We start from the raw sequence: 17,568 nt of genomic DNA, 5'->3' as shown, positions 1-17,568 counted from the left end.
AATCATTAATTGATATTAATAGGCATCACATTCAGTAATTAGATAAGAATGATTATTTTCATAGTTTGTATATCTTAATATGTAAAATCTAGTGAATACTGGGCATGTACAGATGACTGAAGCAGTGTCTGCCAGGTTTATAGCTGAACAGTCACTGCCGCAGTTCCTAGCAGTTCCTAGAAGAATGTTTGCATATGTGTGTGATCTTTTATTGTATTTACCAGGGTCTCTTTGGTGTCAGTCAGAAGTACTTTATAACTTTCTCTCAAGTGTGAACTGATGATGATCTTTTGTACTTCCCATTCTACGGTCTTTTAATAGATTCCACAAAGAACTGCATGATGTAGACTGCATAATGGAACGGTAGCCATGCTGAGTTACATGTCAGTATATTGCCTGCATTGTGATGTTCTCTCTTCTGCATATAGATCTTACTGTATGCATTTATTTCAATAGGAACAACTTTTCAGCCCAATAGCAACTCCTATGTCAATCCTGATCACTTGAACTATTTCCGGTTTGCTGGACAGATCTTGGGATTAGCTTTGAATCACAGGCAGTTGGTCAATATTTACTTCACACGATCATTCTACAAGCACATTCTTGGTATGGATTTACTCTCACTTCTGAAGACATTTACATTGCTTTTCTTGCAGCATTTATAGAGAACGCATTGGATAAGTAGTGCTGATTTTTCCGTTTTTGTTGAAATAATTACTGCTCTGATTAGAGACCATCTGTGTTCCTAAGGTATCTGGGGACTAGAGGGAGAGAAAAATGCTCTGCCTTTTTTTTTTAAATCACCTTTAAATTTTTTTGCATTTCCATTTTAGTGTGTGTGTGTTTATACAAAGCATCCATTTTTGTATGCATATACCTAAAGTAATTGGCAATTCTGAAGCTTATAACAGCTTCCTAAATAGCTGTTTCAAAGAAAGACAGCATTGTAAAGATGAAGAAGGAACAGCAGCTTAATTTAATGGACTTCTAAATTTAGAAATTAGCATCCATTTAGAACATGCTGCAAATTTGATTATATTTTGTGGTTTTTCAGATTATCTGTAGAGGGCAGCATTTCACCATTAAATAGGTAAAGGGAAATCAGAAGAGTCTATATTGTAACTGCTGTCTTTGCAATTTTCTTTTAGGTATTCCTGTAAATTACCAAGATGTAGCATCTATTGATCCAGAATATGCCAAAAATTTGCAATGGATTTTAGATAATGATATTAGTGACCTGGGTCTAGAACTGACTTTTTCTGTTGAGACTGATGTGTTTGGAGCTATGGAAGAGGTGCCTTTAAAGCCTGGGGGCGGAAGTATTCTTGTGACACAAAATAACAAAGTAAGTATCCAGAGTTTTGCCTTCGTCATTGTTCTTAATGGCCCTGATGCCAGTTTCTCTAAATTATTTCAGCATTTTCTAGAAAAACTTACTTTGTGATTTGCAAGTATATGAAGGTATTTAAGTTAAGTAAACTGGCACATTTAAGATTTGAGTTAGAAAGAATCGTTACAGTCTAGTGCTCTGATGTCTTGGTTACTAGTGTAATTTAGACTACTGTTTAGCTGATTGTATAAGTTAAGCATTTGCACTTTGAAAAGTAAACTAAGTGATGGAACCATGTACAGTAATCAGTATTATATATTTTAAAAGTTAGATATTCAGGAATTTTTTATATGTCTGTCTGTCTGTCTGTCTGTCTGTATGTATGTATGTATGTATATATGTGGTATCTGCATGTGTGTGAGCAGTCTTGTCTCCAGTACAGATGCACATGGAAGCCAGGTGTTGACAATGGGTTATTTTTCTCAGGTTATTGTTTCTTTGCTTTTATGGGTGGGGGCAGTTTAACAGTCTTTATTGACACTTAATGTAACTATACTTTGGTGTGACAGTTGTCTTAGAAACTTATCCTGTGTGACATAACTCTATAGTCTGCTTTCTAGAATACATTGTTGAGTGAGAAAATGAGTGGCCGGGTAATATGAAGAGGATGCAAAGCTCTGTGGATGAGCATTTACTTATATTTGCAGACACCTACGGACAGGCTTGCAGCGACACAGGGAAGATCTTCAAAGAGCTAGGGATGGCTAAGAGGGTAGCCACTTTTATCCTTCCTGTGTCTCTGAGGAGGCGACTCAATACTGGCTTTGCTTGTTCTGCCTTATTTTTCCATGAGAGACAGTATCTCTCATGAACATGAACTCACCATTTTGGCTATGCTGTCTGGCCAGTGATTCTCCAGGAGTCACCTGTGTCTGTCACCTCAAAGGTTGGAGTTTCTCTGATGAGGTGTAAGAGCTGACCTAGTCTCTGGGTAGAGAGGGATGCAGAAGTTAGAGGGCAGTTTGAGACTGTACCCCTGTAACAACATAGTGAAGTAGGTCCACTCGTGGGGCCTGGGAACTCCCTAGGGATGGGCTCTTTGCTAGGTTTACAGCATGTGCTTCCTTCTGTGGAGTGAACCTTAGTTGCCAGCAGAAAGTGGTTGGTCACCCCATGGCATCTGTCCTAGTATTGCACCTCTGAGCAGATTTTGTCATGCTGGTCATTATTGTAGTTTGCAGCAAGGCGCACAGCTGAGAAAGACTATGAATACCTCTTGTCCTCCAGGAACACCTTCTACTTAGCGCCTTCTAGTTTTGTGAAAGCTAACCAGCAAGAAGGAATCAGCATGAACTTGATCTTTCTCTGTCCTGTGATCCATGTGTATAGCATCTTCAGCAGTAGGGGCTTAGATAAACCAAGAGCAATTGCATTAGCCTGTATTGAAAGCAGGCCTCAAGGGCATATTTACCGGAACTTGAAGGGAAGTATCCAGTTCCTTGCATTGAGCTCTTTATTTGTCAGTCATGGTCACATTTTAAAGCTCCTTGACTGCAGTATTCTATCCTATACAGAGAATTGTTACTAACATTTTTGTTAAGTGAAAAACAATTCAAAATGGTTTTTTTTGGGGGAGGGGGGAATAGTAGTCTAAAAAGTATGTTGTTAGTTTCACATAATTATGAATTGAAAACATTAAGCTTTATGTATTTTAACTTACATAAAAAGATCACGTTCAGTTATAGATGATAGGATTGGAAGCTGAGGTTGTACTCACTGGGAGATATTTTTATCTTCCTTGTGGACTTACATACAAAGCACATGGACACCTAAAGAGTGAATGGTGAGCAGAGTGTGATGCTGTGAGCATGGTGGCTGCAGCCGATCAACTCCGGGACTTGTTGGGCAACTGGGTAACTCTGGTCAGTGCTGGGTGAGAGAAGCAGCTGTTTCAGTGGTGTCCATACCCACAATTCGAGGCAGCTGGCCATGTCATAGCCAACTTACCACTCGGGATATGGAGCCCACAGATCCAAGCATAGGGCCCGGGGAACTCCAGACCCCCCTTCACTTTTTGGTGATACAAATGGTGGATATTCCAGCCAACCAGGAGGGTACCCAGCCCCAGGAGCTTCAGTGTCAACCACTGCTTGGAGACTCAATGGCCAGATTGGCTATGACCTATGGCAGCTCCATAGCATCCAAGGGAATGACATAGTGCACAGAGAGTTGCAGTGTTTTGTGTCTGTGAACAAATTCAAGTTTTTTGGTTTGGGTTTTTTTTTTTTTTTGCAGGGGGGGCAGGGAGGGAAATGAGGGTTCCAGCTGGACACAGCCTATGTGGCCAAGCAGCTAGGACTAATGATCTTCGCCTACACACATCAGAACTAGAAAATGCTGTAGAGACATGATGTACCTCTGCCCCACAGAAAGGCCCCAATGCTTCTAACCTGTGTATCCCCACCATGGCTTTCATCATGTATGTATTGCTGACTGGGATGACTCTGGACATTCAGGAAAGGTTCTCCCCAGAGGTGTTGGGCCTCTGTGTGAACACAGTGCTGACGTGGGTGTTAAGGGAGGTGTGGCCCTGCTTCTTTGCTGATACCTGGCCAAGGTAGTGGACTGAGTACCTTCTTCCTCTTGACCTGCAGTGGTAACAGATAGTTGGGGATGATCCTCAGTCTGCTCCCAGGGCTGCTCTTCAGCATTGATGGCTACTATGTGGCCCTGGCCTGGACATCACCTGTGCTTAGGTACTTAATTGTGCACTCTTTGCTGACTGCAGCCTTGAGCCCTGATAGTGTGGGACGGGGCAGCCCTCAGCAATGTCTTCAGCTCTTTCTGAACCTGGGAACAGCCTCTTTCCAGCCCTCATCCTATACTGGCCAACCTTCCATCTGGTCCGGTGACCCTGGTCCCAGGTGGCACTGAATTTTCCATATATTGATGATTTGGTTTCCTTGGGGTTAGGGAGAAAGAATGAATGGCAAAATGGTATCAAAGTCTAAGCCTCCTAAGCTCAAGTCCAGTGGCCTTTATCCTATGTGCAACAGTAATGATATTGAAGAAGAACTTACTTAATTTTTAAAAATATGAGTCAAATCTTGTTAATCTGTAAACTGAATTAATAAAAAATAGTAAACTACTTGTATTTTTAAATCTATATGAGCTTAGTGAATTAAAAAATTAAATTTACTATTATTATTTTCTATTATTTACTATTGTGTATATGATGTGTGTAGGAATGTGCACATTCCATGGTGCATGTGTGGAGGTCAGAGGACAACTTTGGAGTTGGTTCTCTCCTTCCCCCTCTGTGTGGTTCCCAGGGTGGTCTGGCCTGTGCTACAAGTGCCTTCACCCTCTGAGCCCTCTTACTGTAGGCGTGTCCCCCTTGCATCACATTTACTGTTTAGTTTATACTGAAGACCTACACTCAATAGTCCTAAAATCGTAGTCTTCACTAAACAGGTGATTACATTTCAACAGAAGCTGGAGGCATTAAACATAGTTCTTAATATGAACAGTGCACCTGCTGAGTAGATCACTCCTTCAGATGCGTGGAAAGTGACAGAGTGCAAAGGTGCTGTCATGCAGCTCTATGCTCTTTAGCTCTGCACACGTGAGCACCTCCTAGTAACCCCGTCTACTCTCACATGGGTTTTATTTAGAGTTCTAAAATAGTTATTTTATCAGTTATTTTGCATTTACATCTTTTGTTGAAAGTGATAATATGTTCATATTGAGGGGGACATTCATTGGGAATGTGAATCTTATTTAAGGTTGGAATACTGTGGTAATAAGGACCTCAAAACAATTTAACTAGTTACTTGGTTGCTTACAGAATTTTGTAATGATTAGGATTAGCAATGGCTGATAATAATATAGACCAGTCATTAGTGTTATGTAGTCCTCTTTTTTTCTTTTTTTTTTGAGATCACGTTTTAGTTTCTTTTCTGTTGCTGTGAAGAGATTCTGTGGTCAAGGCAATTTATTGAAGAAAACAATTGGTGGCTTGCTTTTAGTTTTAGAGGCTTAGGAGTCTATGTATCATTACAGGGATCATGGCATCAGGCAGAAAGCAGGTGCTAGAGTAGTAACTTAGAACTTGCATCCGGATGTGCAGTTTGTGTGTGTGTGTGTGTGTGTGTGTGTCTGTCTGTCTGTCTGTGTGTCTGTGTACTGGGAATAGCTTGGTCTGCTGTTGTCACTGGCAGGCGTTAGGTAGGTATGTATGTGTGCATACTTTTCTAGCTCAAATCCTGGAAATGTAGTAATTATTACTGTTTGAGTGTCTGGGACACATACGTGACTCTTAAATAATGACCTGAATATAACTGGTAGTAACTGACTAGTTCCTGTATAATACAGTCTTGAATATTCCTGGGTAATACTTTGAGTAGTGGGCAAGTAGGAGTCAGGGATGGTGGTGGAGTGAAACCAGAAGTGGCTGCGTTCCTTGTGCCAGGTTATATATGTTGCCAGATGTGCTTTAGGAGGATTATGAAGAATCAGTCTACTCTGACACTTCTGTAGCCTCAGAGTTATGGAGAATTCATAGTCTTCAGTCATGTATTAACATACTAGCTCGGTGCCTTTGAAAGAAAGTATTAGATTAGTGCCAAAAAAAAAAGAAGGAAACTAAAGTAGATGTCCTGGTTTGCTTCCTGTTACTGAGGTAAAAACCAAAAGAAACTTGGAGAGGAAAAGGGTTATTTTATTTTCCTCACAGGCCATCATTGAGAGAAATCAATGGGAGCTTGAGGCAGGAGCTGATGCAGACCACAGAGGAATGCTGCTTACTGGCTTGGTCAGTCTGCTTCTTACATAACCTAGGGCAGCATTCCCAGAGGTGGTACAAGCTTTACAGACTTCCTCTGGGCCAGTCTGATGCCATGTTTTCTCAGTTAGGTTCGCTCTTCCCAGGCGACTTTGGCTTGTGTCAAGCCGACAGAAACCTAATCACTATTATAGCAGGCATTCTTTATTTTGTGTGTAGAGTAATCATTTCTGGTTGGTGAGAAGTGTATATAGTATTTGCATCACAATTTTAAACAAATCTTACTTAGAAGCCTTTTTTAAAAAAACACATAAATGACCTAACATTTGATAGTTTGTGTGTACATATGGTAATTTTGTATCAAACACATTTTTTTTTTTATTACTTGCTGAATTGTAAGTGATTCTGCTTCCTCTGAGGAAAAAATGGTTTAAAATAAAATGCATTATAATTTGAGTGTTTAGAAAATTGAGGCAGGAGGATTGTAGATTTAAGAAAATCCTAGGCTACTTAGACCTAAAAGAAAAAGAAAACAAAGAAAAAAAATGTAAAAAGTAGATAAAATAAGCTTTTTTGTTTGATTTGCTTTGATTTTGGCTTTTAGGACAGTGCTTCACTGTGTAGCCCTGGAAACTGCCCTGTAGACCAGGCTGGTCTTGAACTCAGATTTCTACTGCTCTCTGCCTCCAGGTGCTGGGATTAGAGGCATGTGTTACTTTAAAGTAAGCTGTTTTAACTCAGAATTGAACTGGCTATAGTAAAATTAACCACATTCAAAGCATTTTGGTGGATGTATACATTTGTTTTTTTAACATTTATTGAACATAAGGTAGCAGCTCTTTTTTTTTTTTTTTTTGCATGTGGGAATATATGCTGATAAAGAAAGCCTTTGCTTTCAGAGATATACTATACACTCCATTGAAGTATTTTGGTAAAAAAAAAAAAAAAAAAAAAAAAACCTGGAAGTTTAAAGACATTGAGGCCAGCAGGCTTGCATTTAGAGAGTAGCCATAAGGTCAAAGAAATTAAAACGGAAGGGGAAGGGATACTGTTAGCAAAAAATGTTGAGGCCAGATTAGGGCCTTAAGGACTAGAAGTAGAAGTATATCTGGATTTTATTTTCCCCTCCCAGGAAGTCTGGAAGGGGAAGTGTTGTGACTTTAATGTATGTGATGTAATACCTCAAGTCGCCTGTGCCTGTGCTGTGGAGACAGCAGTTCAGAGGTGCACATGGGGATAGCAAGCACATATGCCATAATCCTGGGGTGTGTGAGAGAGGGGAGACTGGAGCCGAGCCACACAAGAGTGTGCATCATGCCCCGTGCATGGCGCGTAGGAAGTCATGGTTGCTGAGATATGGCCTTGATGGCTTAGTCCATGTGTTTACTGGGTTGCTGAGGAGTGAGTGTTGGTGCCAGGTTACTTCTAAGTGTTTGTCTCTTACTTGAGAAACAGATGCATCCATTGTGGCCTCAGTGTATGAGATTTAAAATGTAACCATCACAAAACGTTCTTTTTTATAGGCAGAGTATGTCCAGCTCGTTACTGAACTCCGGATGACAAGAGCCATTCAGCCTCAGATCAATGCGTTTTTACAGGGTTTTCATATGTTCATCCCACCTTCCCTCATACAGCTGTTCGACGAGTATGAATTGGTAAGGAAGAACATGTTCTTTCTTGTTACACCAGAGCACAACTCCATCTGTTGTCATTCAGAAATGCTTTGAGTGCTGGGATGATGCCTAGTCGTGGAACGCTTGCCTTACATTTAGCACACAGAAGGCTTCATCCCTAGAACCATAAGAAAATAAAAGCAGTAGTAATTCTAGAGTACTGAATGGGATATTTTTAATGAAGCATTATTGTTTAGAATTATGCATAGAAATTTATAAGCAGATATGTGGCTTTACTTCTCTTAAACTGAGTAACCTTATTAATAGTTCCCTTAGTGAAGTGTCCAGGTAGGATGGCGAAAAATGAAATAAAGTTTTTATTGGATTTGACATGGAAGAAGACCTGTCTTTCCAGAAGCAATGTATTCTACATTGTTTCTGAACTTGTAACTTGGTTACATGGAGGTAAAGGATACCTATACCTAAAGAACTAAGAAAGGCTTTTCTTGTTGTATTTCTGTATCTTCTCCGGTTTTTGTCTTAATATATGTGTGCATGTGAGTATGTGTGTATCTGCTGTATATAATTTTTATATTTCTCTATTTCTATGCTTTGTGTAGTTTACTTTCTTTGTTGAAAGTGCCCAGTGAATGTTTCACTTTGTCCTTCAGTTTGCCTACCTTCTGCTGTGGTTTAACAGAATTTATACTGTTATGTTAATGTCTATTTTTTGGCTGTTTTTTTTTGTATCATTAATAAATTATTTTCAGACTTTTGATCTGTCTAAAACCTTAATAAGACACAGTATTTTACTTTTTTTAATTCTTTGACAAGTGCTGGGCAGATGGGAGCTTCAGGGAGGAAAGGTGTATATAATTGGGTCATGGTTTGAAGTTATACATAGTTAGTTCACTATGGCAGGGAAGGCATAGAGGGGGCTGCTCCTCGCTGAGGTAGCAGGAAGATGAAGGATGCTTGCTCACATCTTGGCAGACCAGGAAGGGAAACAATTAGTGACAGGTTGAGCTGAAAGCAGAGGCCTTATCGTGATGCTAAGCTGTGCTCCCAGCTGCCCACGTTCTCCTGCTGAACACTATTTTTTAAAAGTCTGGGGACTAAGTGTGCAAACACAGAGTCTGTGAAGGATAATTTCAAGTCAAACCAAATTGCTTTCTTGTTTAAAAAATAATAATTAAAAACAATTCTAGATAATGGAAAAATGTAACAGAGTATACAAATAACATTTTCTAGTTGATATAATTTTTGAAGTTCATTGTACCTCAGTTTTATTGAATGTTAAGTTTTGAAGGTTTTTTTTTCTTATTTTAGCTGTAAGATTATTGTTTTCATCTGGCATAGATTTTTTTCTTTTTTCTTTTAGTTTTGTGTCATCATTAGCATTTAAAAACACATAGTTACTTGAGAGGCAGAGGCAGGTGAATCTCTGTGAGTTTGAGGCCATCCTAGTTTACAGAGAGAGCCTCGGGACAGCAAAGGCTACATAGAGAAACTCTGTCTCAGAAACAAAACAAACCCAGAAATAGTTAAGAATTGTTTGTATACATGACTGGAACCTGATTTTGATGTATTATACTTCATTTAAATTAGCTTTGTGACATTCAGGACAGAATTTTAGTTTTTGTGTCTGTATATGAACAAAATAAATTACAACAGCAGAAATAATTGACAAATGTTGCTTGATGATTTATTGATATTTATAGACTATAAATGCTTCTAATTTAATTATATATATGTTAGTGAATTAAACCTGTCAAACCAGCAGCCAGATAAAGTAATAAAAACCCTACCACTCTAGATATTCTTTGTCTTCTTCTAGTCCCTGTCCCCCATGGAGAATGATTACTCTCTGAGAGCTAAAATCATAGCTTTAACTGTTTGTAAAAGAAAATACTTATTAGCATAGTAATGGATTTTATCTTCATACATGTACATTGTATATTTTGATCATATCCCCCACCCCACCCCTATTATCCTTTCTTATCCCCCTCACACTTCTATTTTCTTTCTCTTTCCAACTGTCCCTTCTTTCCCTCCATCTTCCCCAACCCCTTTTTTTTGGTGACCCATTGAATTTTCTTAAGGCTGTATCAGGTGCATAGGTACTTTATCAGTAGCTACACCCTGTTGTCTAACTGCATACATTCCAAGGAAGAAGTGGGCTTGGTTCCAGAAGTCCCTCCACACTCTGGGACAAGGTTTGAGATGGCCCAGCCATATGCAGGTCTTGTGTAGTCAGTAATTCCTCTTCATGAGTTTGACAGTTAGGTCATGCCCAGAGCTAAGCAGTCCACACCACTATTGACTCTATTCTCTGGCTCGTACATACCTTCTATCCATTTTGTCTTGTTTCCCTGGGCACTGGAAGGGGTGATAAAGATGTTCCCTTTATGGCTAGCCATGTAATAACTCATTCACGAATCTCTGCAGCCATTGTTGATGAAGGCATAAAGAAGTTTCTCTGACTACAGTTGGCAGTAGCACTAATTTCCTGGGCACAAACATAGTTACTTAGAAGGCAGTGTGATGGGCGTATCCCATCCGTTTAGTAAAACAGTCACACAGGTGGGGAGTGGTCTGTAGTACCAAATGTGAATTCCTTCTTGAATCATGGACGGCAAACCCAGTCCAGAATTGGTTATGTTTTCCTCTAGAGTTCTTGCTACTCTTAGGAGGTTTATGCCACTCGTCAGTGTAGAGGCCAGAGGACAATTTGTGAAAATTGATTTTCTCCCTACCTGTCTGGGTTCCAGACTTGAATTCAGGTTATCAGGCCTGGCAGTAGGTACTTTGACCAGCTGAGACCTCTCTCTAGCCCTTGTCATTTCCTTACTTTGTTGTGTCTATGTGTTTTTGTATCAGGATAATATAGCTTTGTAAAGTAAGTTTGATAGTGCTTCTCCCCTTTCGTGTTTTATGGAATAACTGGAGAAGGGGTTGGTGTTAGATCTTTAAAGGATGGTAGGATTCTGTAGTGAGCCCATCTAAGCGTAGACATTTCTTTTACTTGGAAAATTTTTAATTACTACTTTCATCGTTTTCCTTGCTACAAATCTGTTATGTTCTTTATCTCATCTTATCTTAACTTTGGTATGCCATATGTGTCTAGAATTTCTCCATTTCTTCTAGATTATCCAATTGAGTGGTATATGTTTTCAAGGTACATCTATGATTTTCTGGATTTTATTGGTAACTGCTTCCTTTTCATCTGTAGTTTTACAGCTTGAATCTTCTCTTGGTTTTGCCAAAGGTTTCTTTATTTTGTTTATATTTCAAAGAACTGACACTTTGTTTCATTGATTCTTTGTATTCTTAAAACTTCTATTTGAATAATTTCTGTTATGATTAGGGACCTTATTTTTATCATTTTTAACCTTAAAAATTGTGTGTGTGTACATACATGTGTGCGTGTCTGTCTGCTTGCTATGGTGAACACGCGTGTGCGTATAGAGATCAGAGCATTTGTGAGAGTTCTCTCCTTTTACCATATGGGCTCCTGGGATCCAACTGGACCTTAAGGTGTGGCGGCAGGTGCCTTTGCATCCTCAGTGATCTCTCCAAAGTTCTCTTCTCAATGTAGGTATTTATAGCTGTGAGTTTTCTTAAGACTGCTTTCATTGTATCCTGGAAGTTTTGAAATGCTGTGTGTTCATTCTCTTTGAATGTTAGGAAGTGTTTTCTTTGTTTCTTGATTACTTTAGTGACCCATTCATTATTTAGTAGTGCATTGTTTAATGTCCATGAGTTTGCATATTTTCTGTAGTTTCCCTTGCAGCTTTTCTCCATTGTGATCAGAGAGAATGCAAGAAGTTATTTCAGTGTGTGTGTGTGTGTGTGTGTGTGTGTGTGTGTGTGTATGTTTGTTGAGACTTGCTTCGTGTCCTAATATATGATCTATCTTAGAGGCAGTTATGTGGACTACTGAGACCGTGTAAGCTTCGGTGTTTGGAAAGATGTTCTGCAGTCTACTTGATCTAGGATGTCACGGGACTCTGATGCTTCTGTTCTGTTGATTGCCAGTGCTAAGTGGCCAGCCCAAGGGAAGCATTTTACTTCCTTTTCTACTTTTGGCTGCTGCCCTGAGTGTGGCTTTTTTCCCCTAGCTGTTTAGAATGTCCCTTGCTTTTCTGATACCTCTCCCATACCCTAGTTTTTCCCAGCTTATTTTCTTGAGATTTTGGCCAAGTACACTTGAGTGTTGCCTGCTATGTTGGATTTGGCAAGTTTATCTATTTTGAAAATAAAAAATATTTGAAAATAAAAGAAATAAAACTTTTTACAATTTTGTGTACATACTTAAGGACTCAGGTTTGACTCTAGAATTTTAGTGAGGAGAAAGCATATACTAGCTCAGGATCCTGTCATCAGTTACTGTGGATAGAGAGCTCAGGAAGTGGCAAAGGTTACCCTAAGACAGATGTGAACGCTGACACTTAGAAGGCTCATGCCAAATGCCCGAGTGGTTATCCTCCCATATGGTGCTGCGTCTATGATGCCGGAGTATCAAAACACCAAGTCATATGGATTCTAGGCATTCTGAGTTCTGTGATTCTTGTTCCATCAGTGTGACCTTTATAATGTTAATATTATGTGTGCATCTGAGTATACACGCGTTTGTAGTTTTGTATTTGTGTTTAGAGGTAGAGTTTCATACAGCACAGCTTGACTTCAGATTTGCTGTGTAGCTGAGGGTGACTTTGAACTCCTAAGTCATCCTTCTGTCACCTCTCAAGAGCTGAGATCACAGGTATGGGCACTGTGCCTGATACTGTGTTGTATCTTAAAAAGTTTAGTTCTTTTATTGTATTAAGAATAAATTATTGTCTAGGTGTGGTGCTACATGCCTTTTAATCCCAGCTCTCTAGAAGCAGAGGCAGGCACGTCTCTGTGAATTCAAGGCCAGTTAGGGCTACATAGTCAGACTCTGTCTTATTCATCCCCAAATGTCAAGAAATAAATTACTGAAATTTAATGATATTTTTTTGCTATCTGTACTTTTTATTTTGAATTTCTCTTTTGTTATTTTTCATCTTAATAACTTTTTTGTTAATTATTATAAGAATTTTAAAAAGTCATTAAATGTCACTGCTCTAGTGGTGGTAGGACCTGGGAGAATGGAGCCTGTAAATGAGGTGGACTAAAGTTTCATGTTTATTCAGCGCATCAGACAATTTATACTCTAAGGGGTAAGACATGAATAAAGTGCACAACAGAAGGGCAAGTCACACATGGCAGACAAACAAATGTTTTTTTCATAGACACACACAAACAAATAACAGTAGCCACTTGTAATGGATAATCTGAAGTCAACTCACTCCTTTCCACTACACCTGGAAGGAGCATGAAAACACATTCCATGTAAACAATTTTAAAAACCCAGAACAATTCTGTGTTTTACAAGAAACTGAGGTCATAAGACTCTTGCCTTGTTTTCTTGGATTTTTCTCACAAGCAGTCAGATGTCTCCTTATACAACTCCCTTCTGGGTCATGTTCTGACAATAAAATAATAGCCAATGTGTATTAAGTATGTAAAGCAAAAACAGCCCCCGCAAATAGGGGGGGTTGGCACATGCTGCCCTGAATTTCTGCATGGAGGCAGAGGTAATCATGTTTTCAGGTGGTTCAAGTAAGGAAGCCTTCACAAAGGGACTATTAAAGCAGTGTCTATAAGGGGAAAGAAGATCTGGACTATTAAAGCAGTGTCTATAAGGGGAAAGAAGATCTGGACTATTAAAGCAGTGTCTATAAGGAGAAAGAAGATCTGGCTAAAGGAGGAAGCCTGAGTTGTGCCTACTTCAGGTAGAAGAGTTGAAGTGAAGGGCCCTGTGTGAGAGAGAAGTGTCAGGAGATGCTCTATGGACTAGTCACTACAGAACAACAGCTCAGAAACCTCAAGGGAACAGAGAAGTCTCCTTACCTGTTGGCCCGACCTGTGCTTCTTAGTGGCCAAAATGTTATCTACAGTTAGTAAGCAAAAAAGCCAGTCTGCAGAGAGGAGTGCAGAAAGTGTCAGGGTGCTGACTCAGAGTCAGGAGACTGGAAAGGACTGGGACACGCACACCGACAGTTCTCAATTCCATGACCTTGGGATGATCTCCTTCAAAAGAGCCTTTGCCTATGTGGGTTATGGTACCAATGGATATTTCCTGTATTTGAATTTAAGTTAGAAGGGAGATGTGCTTTCTTAATTATGTTAACGTAAGTGACATTTGGATATAAAAGCTAATCCCAGAACAGAACAAAACTAATGAGAAAGATGACACAGCAGATATAGGATGCCTGGCTAAATAAACTGTATTCTCATATCTGCTTCTGTGTATGATCAGTTGTACTTCATTATTTGCCTGAAGTATATGAAGAAAGTCCAATTTCATATGGAAAATACGGAAAATGGAGACTAGTACTGACCTACTGAATAGATTTCAAAATTCCTCAAAGTTCTCAGACATTGCCTAGTATTACTTTTGATAGAGTATATGCTGCTCTAGTTAGGTACATATTAATAATAGTTTTTATAAGTCATGAGTTTGAAGAATGTTCTCAGTCCCTGTTAAAAGAAATGCATCATTCCTTCACTTCACTGTAGGGTTTCCATCTGTGCAGCGTGTGCTGATTCAGAGATACAGACACGCTTTTCCTTCTCTCTTCCCTTGAAACACCTGATAGTGAACATTTTGGCTTTCCTGATGTAACTTTTAGTTACATGATAAAGATTTGTGTGTTTGATAATCTTGGACAAAAGCCAGTCCTGTATTTAGGAGGACTAACGATGTGGCTCAGTGGTTGTGTGCTCGCCTAGTTATATACAAGGCCTCTGGGGTCCATGCCTCGCACTGCAGATAGAGCCACTAGAATAGTGTTTTGTCCTCACTGCCACTGCCACCGCCACCACCACCGCCACCACGGAGAAGATTGACTTTATCTGGATTACTCCAAAATAGAATTCATATGAGGCTGAATCATTTAAAAAAAATAAAGAAAAAAACGATTATTTCTTAATGAGCTTTCCATTTGCATAATACTTAGGCTTTTATGTCATTTTCATGTTGAGAATATAACCCATTGGGATTTAACACATTTATAAAGCATATTAAAATGAAAATAAACTGAACCAGAGGGAATACTTACAAATTGTGTACATAGAAATCTTTGTTACATATGTTTACTATAATATAGATGGCACCGTCCTTTCTATGTTTTAGATTGTATCAAAGTGGATTCTTCCCCTCATGTCACATTTGAAATGTCACTGTGGCGGATTCTTCTTTAAATAGCACTTATTATTGATGACATGTAGAAACTGTCATAGGCATAAATCAGGTTTGCATGGGATTAGTTTCTAATTAAGGCAAATTTACTATTTAAATGTAATGGCTTTTTTTTTCCCAAGGAAGATTAATGAAATATTTTTCTTCTTCCTCAAAGGAGCTACTACTTTCTGGCATGCCGGAAATTGATGTGAATGATTGGATCAAAAATACAGAATACACAAGTGGCTATGAAAGGGAAGATCCAGTTATTCAGGTAAAATCTCTCTGGAGCTTAGAATGAAGTTAAGTTTGCTATTTAATTTTGTAAGCTTTCCAGCTCTATTGGATGGAAGTCTACATCCATTAACAAAGTAAAGATTTTGCATAAATTCTTCTTTGGGGATATTGCATATGAAAGCCTTTTGTGAAATCATCTTTGATAAATGAGTTTCAGAGAATAAAATGTGCTTTATGAATATTGCATGGTCTCTAGTTCTTATAAGTCTACGATTTGCTCTGAAATGTGAGCTAAATTGTTATTATTCTTGGTAGTGGTTCTGGGAAGTTGTGGAAGACATAACTCAAGAAGAGAGAGTTCTTCTCTTGCAGTTTGTTACTGGCAGGTAAGAAGTGCTTTTATGATAACATTGAAAGAATTTATTGTATTTCATTTCTAATGACCAAGACAGTAAAAACAGAAAACAACCAAAATGAATCGTCATTACTCTGTCCATATTTTAGGTATTAAACAAATGATTATTTAGATGTTGAAGACAAAATATTTATAGTAGCGCTAAATCTTTAATTTATTTTGTAAACCTGAATTTTTAATATCTTTTATCTTTTTTGTTTGGTGTAATAGTGAAGGCACTCAGTTTCTATGGTTGGACACACACATACACACACAAACACACACACACACAATCTTTTGTCTTTCACATCGTCTTAATTTCGATTTCTGTTTACAATGACCAAAAAGCAAGTGTGGGAGGAAAGGGTTTAGTTAACTCACACTTCCACATTGTGGCCATCACTAAAAGAAGTCAGGACAGGAACTCACACAGGGCAGGAACCTGGAGGCAGGAGCTGATGGAGAGGCCGTGACAGGGTGCTGGTGCTGCATACTGGCTTGCGTCCTATGGCTTGCTCATCCTGCTTTCTTATAGAACCCAAGACCATCAGCACAAGGATAGCACCGTCCACAATATGCTGGGCCCTCTCACATCAGTCACTAAGAAAATACCCTACAGGTGTGTCTACAGCCCAAACTAAGGAGGTATTTTCTTAATGGAAGTTCCCTGCTCTCAGATGACCGTAGCTTGTGTCAAGGTGACATAAAACCACTCAGCAAACACACACACACTCATATGCATATTGTGTGCACATAGCATTTCTCTCCAGTTCTTATTAATTTTTAAAACATTAAAATTTCAGTTCTTAATGATTTTTAAAATGTTAAAATTCATAGCCTGTATTTGTGTGACATACTTATATGTATTTAAGAATTCCAATTATATGACATCAAATATAATAGATGATAGTAAACTAGTTGACTTAAGCCCTTTTATATTTATGAAAAATATCTCAAAAATCTTTATAATACAATTTCGTTTCTTTCTGTTTATGAAAATGTAGTTCAGTTATTTTCATTATGAATGTAATGGTTTTTTTCCCCCCAAAAGTCAGGAAACAGTATTATTCCACTATTCCATCAGCAGCAGCTATTACATACAACTTAATGTATTTACTTCTCTTTATTTTTTATGTATTTAAAAATATTATAAGTGTCATTATTTTGCTTTCTGTTGCTGTGATAAAACACTGACAACAAGCAACTTGGGGATGAAAAGATTTATTTGGCTTACTGGTTATAGTCTTATCATCAAGGGTACCCAAGAGACCATGGAAGAATGCTGCTTACTGGTTTGCTCTCCATGGCTTGCTTAGCCTGCTCTCCTGTACAGCCCAGGACTACCCTCAACTCCCACAGTGGGCTGTGCTTGCTTATGTCAGTCATTAATCAAGAAAATGTCCCACAGACTTGTTGCCTACAGGCCAATTTGATGGAGGCATTTTCTCAATTGAAGTTCCCTCTTTCCAGATGACCCAACGTTGTACCATCAGATTAATAAAATACCAACCAGTACAAGTGTGAATATATATCATATATATTTTGAAAGAGACCATTATTTTCTTACTTTACAAGTAGTATACAACAATTTTAGACAATTTGGAAAATGAAGGACATGAAAGAAAATAAAGATCCCATTAGGTAGGTAATCTCCAATACCCAGTGGTGACCACACTGATCTGTTTGTTCCCTGCTCCATCTTTAAGCCATATAAAGTAGGAAGCCAGGTGAAGCCGTTCTCTAATCAGGTTTTAATGAATTAGTAAGACGCGACTCTTATCAGATTATAGACTGGAGATATGAAAGAAAGCCTTGTTAAGTTGGTTTTCTGCATGACTGCTAAGAATTGTTCAAAGATTTGAATAATTTAATTAAAATAATTAAAAGCATTATATTTTCTAAGGCCAGATAATTTATATAGATAAGCCAAAACAGACAAAA

The 17,568-nt window shown here is 38.6% G+C and overlaps 1 protein-coding gene and 1 pseudogene across 3 annotated transcripts in view; both read left to right on the top strand.

Annotated features, from left to right (window-relative positions):
* Hace1 (HECT domain and ankyrin repeat containing E3 ubiquitin protein ligase 1) overlaps positions 1-17,568 on the top strand; it is a 106,201-nt gene that overhangs the window by 77,890 nt on the left and 10,743 nt on the right. For all 3 annotated transcript variants that reach the window (XM_028775807.1, XM_028775808.1, XM_028775809.1), the window contains 5 exons: positions 457-606; positions 1,149-1,345; positions 7,637-7,768; positions 15,172-15,270; positions 15,549-15,619. In XM_028775807.1, the coding sequence (XP_028631640.1) occupies positions 457-606; positions 1,149-1,345; positions 7,637-7,768; positions 15,172-15,270; positions 15,549-15,619 (649 nt within the window). The remainder of the gene's footprint in view (positions 1-456; positions 607-1,148; positions 1,346-7,636; positions 7,769-15,171; positions 15,271-15,548; positions 15,620-17,568) is intronic.
* On the top strand, positions 3,199-4,242 carry LOC114627909 (annotated as a pseudogene).

This window comes from Grammomys surdaster, unplaced genomic scaffold, assembly GCF_004785775.1.
Source record: "Grammomys surdaster isolate TR1022 unplaced genomic scaffold, NIH_TR_1.0 261, whole genome shotgun sequence".
Classification (NCBI taxonomy): Eukaryota; Metazoa; Chordata; class Mammalia; order Rodentia; family Muridae; genus Grammomys; species Grammomys surdaster.
This window is presented reverse-complemented; position numbering and strand designations above follow the sequence as displayed.